The following is a 7500-nucleotide window of genomic DNA, read 5'->3' on the forward strand; positions in this document are numbered from 1 at the left end:
GTAAATTCATTGAATTTATGTGTTTAAGCTTGTGTTTTTATGATCTGTTTCATACAGGGTATTGATTTAGTCCAGGAATTTGTAAAAAAAAAACACAAGAATTATTAGTGTTTTATTAATAACTTGATGGTAATTAGGACATTGATGTATTTTTATGTCATGACCGAGACTCTACTTGTGGCAGTGCAACTGTATGAAATGTTGCAGAAATCTGGTTTTTGACAGACAAATGAAATATCAAAGGTCAAATGCCAGAAGAAATGGAAAGGTCATTGCTCTGCAACACATGACCTGAAGAATGACTAGGATTTTTTTCTTAATAGGGTGATTGCAGAATCAGTCCTGTATATAAGATTTTTTTCCTTTTTGTAAAGTTTTCTTTGGTTATTTGTTAGGATGACAATACATTATTTCAAATTTCTGTGCCATTGTTGATATTTTTTTTTTACAAAGTATGAATTAGTTTTGAGACTTATATTTATTGTGCTTTCAAACCTAGTGCAAAGTTTATTCAACATAATTGTTTTTTATTCTCTCTCTTTTATCTTCTTCTCTCTCTCTCCTCCCTCCCTCCCCTCCCCCCCCCCTCCCTCCCTCCCCCTCCCTCCCTCCTCCCTCCCTCCCCTCCCTCCCTCCCCCTCCTCCTCTCTCTCTCTCTCCTCCCTCTCTCCCTCTCCCTCCCTCCCTCCCTCCCTCCCTCCCTCCCTCCCTCCTCCTCTCCTCCCTCCCTCCCCTCCTCCCCTCCTCCCCTCCTCCTCCTCTCCTCCTCCTCCTCCTCCTCCTCCTCCTCCTCCCTCCTCCTCCTCCTCCCTCCTCCTCCTCCTCCTCCTCCTCCCTCCTCCTCCTCCTCCCTCCTCCTCCCCCCCCCCCTCAATCTGTCTCTTGCCCTCCCTTTCTCTCTCTCTCTCTCTCTCTCATTGTCTCTCTGCCTCTGTCTCTCTCACACTCTCTCTCTCACTTTCACTCTCTCTCACTTTCACTCTCTCTCACTTTTCACTCTCTCTCACTTTTCTCTCTCTCTCTCTCTCTCTCTCTCTCTCTCCTCTCCTCTCACTCTCTCTCTCTCTCACTCTCTCCTTCACTCTCTCCTCTCCCTCACTCTCCTCACTCTCTCTCTCTCTCTCTCTCTCTCTCTCTCTCTCTCTCTCTCTCTCTCTCTCTCTCTCTCTCTCTCTCTCTCTGACAAGGACTTTCTCTTACTTTCATTGAATGTGGAGTTAGCATTTCATGTCATCAATGTCACTGTTATTGCATTCTTTGACTTGAATCTCTTTTCACCAAAAAACAAGAGGTCTTTTACCCTCATTTCTTACCGTGGCTGTTATAGGCCAGTTGGGCTGAGGAGAATTGAGGATATCATATACTAGGCACACTAGAGGCATCCTGATTTTATGCAGTAAGAGATGCATCCCATCTATGGAATACTGGTGACTCTTATTGTAGATTATTTAAAGCAAAGTTATATTTGGGAAGCACATACCATTCATGCCATTGTCACGATCTTTCACAAGTTCTGTCCTGCCAAAACGCTTCTGGCAAGAATACAACCCAGAGGAGGTCTGTCAGCTAAGGGCTTGTGTATGCTTGTTATTGATGTATATGGCCACTCGCTGATTGCTTGCACGTGCATGGGTACAGAGGGAATATGGTATATTGCATAGGTTGATATGCCTTTTCCTCTCTCCTTTAGAGAGTTGGTTGTCATTATTTTCAATTTTACTTCTGTAATTCAGATTTCAGATTATTTTGATTATTTTTTTGTAGAATGTATATCCATGCATAGAACAGACTGGTAGATTTTCATGTAGAGAGAGATGCAGGCAGGTAAACAAGGCTAATAGACTGATTGACAGAAAGGCAGAGGACTTGTGTTTTTCTGTTTCTGTTTTTAATATTGTAGTTCTTTATTTTTTCATTATTTTTCATAGTTTACCCTATTCTTGTTTGCATTTTTTTTTATTGGTGTAATAGTTTTCAGGAATATTTTTATGTTTTTATTTACTTTTTCAAATCAAAGAAAAAAATCTAAATACAGATTCTGGCAATTGTCAGAGTTAGAAAAAAAAATTATATATATGTATATAAATATATATATATATATATATATATATATATATATATATATATATATATATATATATATATATATATATATATATATATATATATATAAAATTTACAGGCATCTTTACAAGGTCATTTTTTTCTTGTCTTAGAACTATATGATTCAATAATGTCTATTTATATTTTGCTAATACATATAACAACAACAACAACAACACAAATATCTGAAGGGAAATATGTAAGATAATGAAAAAGATGATTCCTAACACCAAATTTACAGCCAACGCTTTTTATAAAGTTGTCATATCAAAATGAGACCGAATGCAACACAAGTTATTGGTTTGTTATCGTTCGGGAAATAGATTAAATGCCCAAGGTCGACTCCTGCTGCCTGGCCCCTGGTTGCATGCCAAGGGGGTTGCCAGTTTGTTGTTAATCCAGAGGATAAGGGAGAGATGTATTTATAACCCTTACATATGCGTTATGTCATTTTGTTTTGTTTTGCTTAAATAATGTTGTTTTTTCATTACTAGATCAGATTCGGTGAAAGATATTATTTTTATGAATGAGGAGGATTGTTTGAGTATCAGCTTGCAATGCAACATTGACCTTGACACACAGTTGCACACCCAGTTGCACTCTCACTCTCCTTCAATCAGTGGCGCTCTGCATGGTTGGCTGGCATATTTCCAGCCATATTTGCTTGCCTTGGGGTCGGTGAAACTCTGTTTGTTTGGGGTTTAGTGCAAGGGAAAAAGAGGTTGTAGATATTGTTGCAAGGGTGGAAGTGTTTTTTGAAGTGATGGTAGTGTTATTGGTAGCGACAATTATTATGGTTGTAATCACTGTCATCTTTATATACCTTTGTCATCATCATCATCTTTATTTTTATCTTTATCTTTATTTATCATATTCACAAATCATCATCATTATCAGTATCATCATCACAAATCATCATCATAATCATCATCATCATCACAAATCGTCGTCATCATCATTACATCATCACAAATCATCATCATCATCAGTATCATCACCACAAATCATTATCATCCTATTAATTCACAGTAATGGTCACTTATTCCCTATTATTCTTATCAGTAGGGTATCTTATTCATAGTCTATCAGGGTTCAGGGTACATATTTGGGACAAGCCCTCTGGTCTCACAATGTTAAAGAATTTGTTATCAAAGAGGTGATAGTGTATCTATGATAGCATAAGTGACTAAAGAGGTAACTCTTTTCACTCTAGAATGAACAGATTATTCGTGTCTCTTCTAGTATTTTTTTTCTTTTTTTGTAAATAAATAGGTAGGTTATTGGTATTTATATTTATTTGATGTTTTGTTCATTATGTGAGAGAGTGAGGGATGAGGGTCCTTCTGAAATTGTGAGAAATGTAAGAATTTTTCCTCAAGGACAAAGATGTATGTGAGTGGTACATCAGATTCCTTTTTTCTGTGACATATATACAGTCATTTGCACATTACCATGTTTAATATTTCTTTTTGTCTCTCGTGTTTTCGATAGAGGGGGGAGAAAGATGGCATCGGGGGGGAGCAGCGTGACGCAATGGCGGCTGATGACGATGCTCCGCGACTACTTCACACGCACCACCCCCTCCCTCGGTACCATACAGAAGGAGTTGCCCGAGATTGTGCGCAACCCTTTCCAGGCCTTTTCGAGCTCACAGGAGGTGAAGGCAGAAGGCGAGTCGGAGGTCAAGAAAATCTCCGTTGTAACAAAACCAAGTGGTAGGTATTATGGTGGAATCTGTTTTAGCTTTCTTCTTCTTCTTCTTCTTCTTCTTCTTCCTCTTCTTCTTCTTCGCCTTCTTCCTCTTCTTCGTCGCCTTCTTCCTCTTCTTCTTCTTCCTCTTCTTTTTCTTCCTCTTCTTCTTCTTCTACTTCTTCTTCTTCAGTCTTGTCTTGAAAGAATGGAAGGCCATATTTATCTCATCCTTTTGTATTGTCTTAACTGATTTTGTGATATAAAAAGCATATTTTATTTCTTAGCCATATAGATTTCATTTCATATATTTAGTTCATATTATCTTTATTTTTATCTAATTCAGAAACTGCAGAAGAGAGACAGAGCGAGTTCCAAAAGGCCATGAAGACCGTGAACGCCTACATTCCGCTCTATTTCTCGCAAGTGAAACTGAATTTCTCCAAGAGTGACGAATCACAAAGCAGTGAAAAGAATTTGCCAAAATGGAGAGTGAAGAAAGATAAGATTTCAAAGGTCAGTGTAATATATTTTTAAGCTATTTTCTTTATTTATTATTCTCCTCTTCCTCTTCTTCCTTCTCCTTTTTCTCTTTCTCCATCTATTCTCTCCCCTTTAATTCTTTTTCTCCTCCTCCTCCACTCCTAATTTTCATTTTTCTTTTTCTTATTATTATATTGTTTGTCTTTTCTTCATCTTCTTAGATATATTATTTGCTTATGTCCAGTGATGTAAGAGCACAATATCATTGTATGAAATTAATAATTCTTCAGCTTTATCCAGTCTGAACTAACATTAGACAGAAGAAAAGAAAATGAAATATTTCCCTTTCATCTCCGGAAAAACAAACACGGTAAAAGAAATTTTCTGTGGGTGTTTTGGTAACAGGAAAAGCATGCTATTTATTTCTCTTGGGGTGAGGTCGGCATCAGTAATAGAACAGGTATCTGCATCGGTAATAGAACAGCCATTCTCCTTAAGTAACACTAACAAATGAATATGATTCCACAGGCCAGCATCGATGCAAGGACTAGATACCTCGTGAGGGGTCTAGGAGACCACCTGACAGAGGGTGGGAGACTAAGAAAGCTGGAGGACCTCTGCGTCCATCTCAGACAACACCCTGACGCCAAAGGAGTTGCAGTCAAGGTCAGTCCTGTCATGATGCTGCCTTTGTCATAAGGCAAGATGTATATGTGTAGTCATTTAGTAGGTTTTGGTGGTCAAAATTAATATTATTAATTTGTTTTTATTCATTATGATTGATTGATAATTAACAGAAAATGGTTTAGGTATCTGAGGAACTATGGCACATATTTGCAGATAAATGGGTACTATAGAAGCATGATAAATAGGCAGCTGTCACCAAGCTAGTTAATATGCATTATAAGTTATGGTTTTGTCATTGCTTCATACTGAGTTATTGTGATTGTGTAAGCACTAAGCATATATATTTTTTGTACCTTGTTACATTAGGCAGATCTAGATCTGCATTGGGTTCAGCTTAATTATTTTTTTTGCCTGGAAGTGACTCTGATCGTTTATATTGGTATGAAGTCATAAATTGTATTTATAGATTTTTGTCCATTTTATTAAGTTTTGAAAATATTGATAAATTTTAGAGTCGTTTATTGTTATTGTGAAGTTACCATCTGAATTTACTGTTGTTTCATGATAAATGTATAGGTAATTTTATGAATATTTTTTCAATTCCTGGATAATATTATGTATATTTGATCAAGTTCTACAAAGTAACACTGTTAATCATCATACAAGGAAGAGTGGATTGTACAAGGTGTTTTTTTTTTTTAGGATATATATTTTAGAATTTTTTCTGTGGTTCATTGCAGAATGGAGGCATAAGACGGTTGCTCCGGATTTTGACCAAGACGAACGACCGCTATGTGGAGTACGAAGCACGAGAAGCTTTGGCATTGCTCGGCCACACCTTCCCAGTCAAAGGGCATGGCATCCGGCTTTTGACAATCGATGGCGGTGGCGTCAGGTGGGCTTTTTCTTTATTGCTGATAGCCCAAAATGGAAAAGATTTTTTTTTTTTTTTTTTTTTTTTTTTTTTTTTGGGGGGGGGGGGGATAATGAGGAAACTCTTCTTCCATATGATTGATATTATTGTCATTTTTGTTATTGTTGTTATTATTATTATTATTATTATTATTACTGTTCCTATTATCATTGTTATTATGATTATTATTAATTACATTATTATCAGCATTCGAGTCATCATTATTACTTATGGAAAGAATATTTGAAATTGTACTTATATATCTGTTGCTATATAGCAATACCTAACATTTCCAGAGGTTTGGTTGCTTTGGAAATCCTGAAGAAAATTGAAGAGGAAGCCGGCCAGCCAATTTACGAGTTGTTCGATTATGTGTGCGGTGTATCGACAGGAGCCATTTTAGCGGTTTTATTAGGTGAGTCGGTGATGCTTGGAGAGACAGGTTTAGTTAGCTTGGGATTAGAACGATTTCTCGAGATTCCAAGTTATTGGCTAGATGAAATGAGAGAGAAGAATGATATTTTATTGAGTGAACTCTTTGTCTCCTGTAATTTAGATTCCTTGTGTATATTCTTTTGAGCTTTTTGAGTGTATATTTTTATGTTTTTCGTATGCTCGTTCCCTTTCCACAGGCGTCCACCGGTCTTCCTTAGACGATTGTGAAAAATTGTACCGTAGGCTAAGCACGCAGATCTTCACTCAGACTACCTTAAAGGGGGCTACAGGTCTCTTCATGAAAAACTCGTACTACGACTCTGATGCATGGACGGAGATCCTCAAAGAAAACATGGGAGAGATGTCACTCATTGAAACTGCAAGAAATGTCGATACCCCAAAGGTATGGGACTTTGAGACTTTTTATTTTGTTTTCTGTGATATTTATTGTATTTGATGGTTATATTTGTGTGTGGAAGATATATCTTCATTTGATTATCACCAAGGGAACAAATTTTTCCATAGTTGATATATTTATGTAAAACATTAGGGAACAAAGCACTGAGTGAGGGTTATGTTGAGGTAAACGGAGAGAATATGAATCAAAGAGGATTTTGAGTGGGGAATTTAAAAGCCAAATCTTTCTTCAATTTAGTAAGCCTTTTCTAACCACAACATCACCTTACCACACAACAGATGTGTCTTGTTGCTACTTCGGCCAACACCAACAGAATCCAGGCCCATCTCTTCCGCAACTACAATCTGCCGTATAGGGTCACCGGCCACTACCAGGGAAGCTCTCTGCCAAAGCTGTGGGAAGCCGTGAGGGCCTCGGCTGCTGCACCAGGCTATTTCTCCGAGTATAGCATCGGCGATCTCATTCTGCTGGTGAGTCTCAAGTTGAATGTCGGAGATCTCAGGGCTTTTGTTTGTTTTATGGCATTGTTTGTCTGAGGATTGATACAGTTTATCAGCTTGATTAAATAGTCAATATAGCTTTTTATCAACTTTGATTACAATTCAGGTTTAAATTATTAAGTCTTTCTGGGTAAGCTTTTCTGGATGTCCATATTTTCCATGAAAAGGACATCAGATTGATGCATATTAAACACATGCACTAGGAGATAGATGTATTCCTCTCTGTTATCATATTATCACTGTGCAATAATTAAGATATATAAGCAACAAAGAAGTGAATAGATTTATGAAAACTATATTTGAAGATTTGTGAATTAGATGTAGGCTACTTC

At 37.2% G+C, this 7500-nt stretch overlaps 1 protein-coding gene across 2 annotated transcripts in view; it reads left to right on the forward strand.

Annotated features, from left to right (window-relative positions):
- Window positions 1-7500, forward strand: part of LOC119568434 (calcium-independent phospholipase A2-gamma-like) — an 11075-nt gene that overhangs the window by 606 nt on the left and 2969 nt on the right. The window contains exons 1-8 of one of the 2 annotated variants that reach the window (XM_037916959.1): window positions 2611-2777; window positions 3595-3818; window positions 4139-4308; window positions 4804-4941; window positions 5643-5797; window positions 6112-6230; window positions 6448-6653; window positions 6947-7138. In XM_037916959.1, the coding sequence (XP_037772887.1) occupies window positions 2626-2777; window positions 3595-3818; window positions 4139-4308; window positions 4804-4941; window positions 5643-5797; window positions 6112-6230; window positions 6448-6653; window positions 6947-7138 (1356 nt within the window). In that variant the 5' untranslated portion in view covers window positions 2611-2625. Of the gene's footprint in view, window positions 1-2610; window positions 2778-3594; window positions 3819-4138; window positions 4309-4803; window positions 4942-5642; window positions 5798-6111; window positions 6231-6447; window positions 6654-6946; window positions 7139-7500 lie in introns of those variants that run through there. The other variant, XM_037916960.1, reaches the window with a different exon arrangement.

Source organism: Penaeus monodon, chromosome 43, assembly GCF_015228065.2.
Source record: "Penaeus monodon isolate SGIC_2016 chromosome 43, NSTDA_Pmon_1, whole genome shotgun sequence".
Classification (NCBI taxonomy): domain Eukaryota; kingdom Metazoa; phylum Arthropoda; class Malacostraca; order Decapoda; family Penaeidae; genus Penaeus; species Penaeus monodon.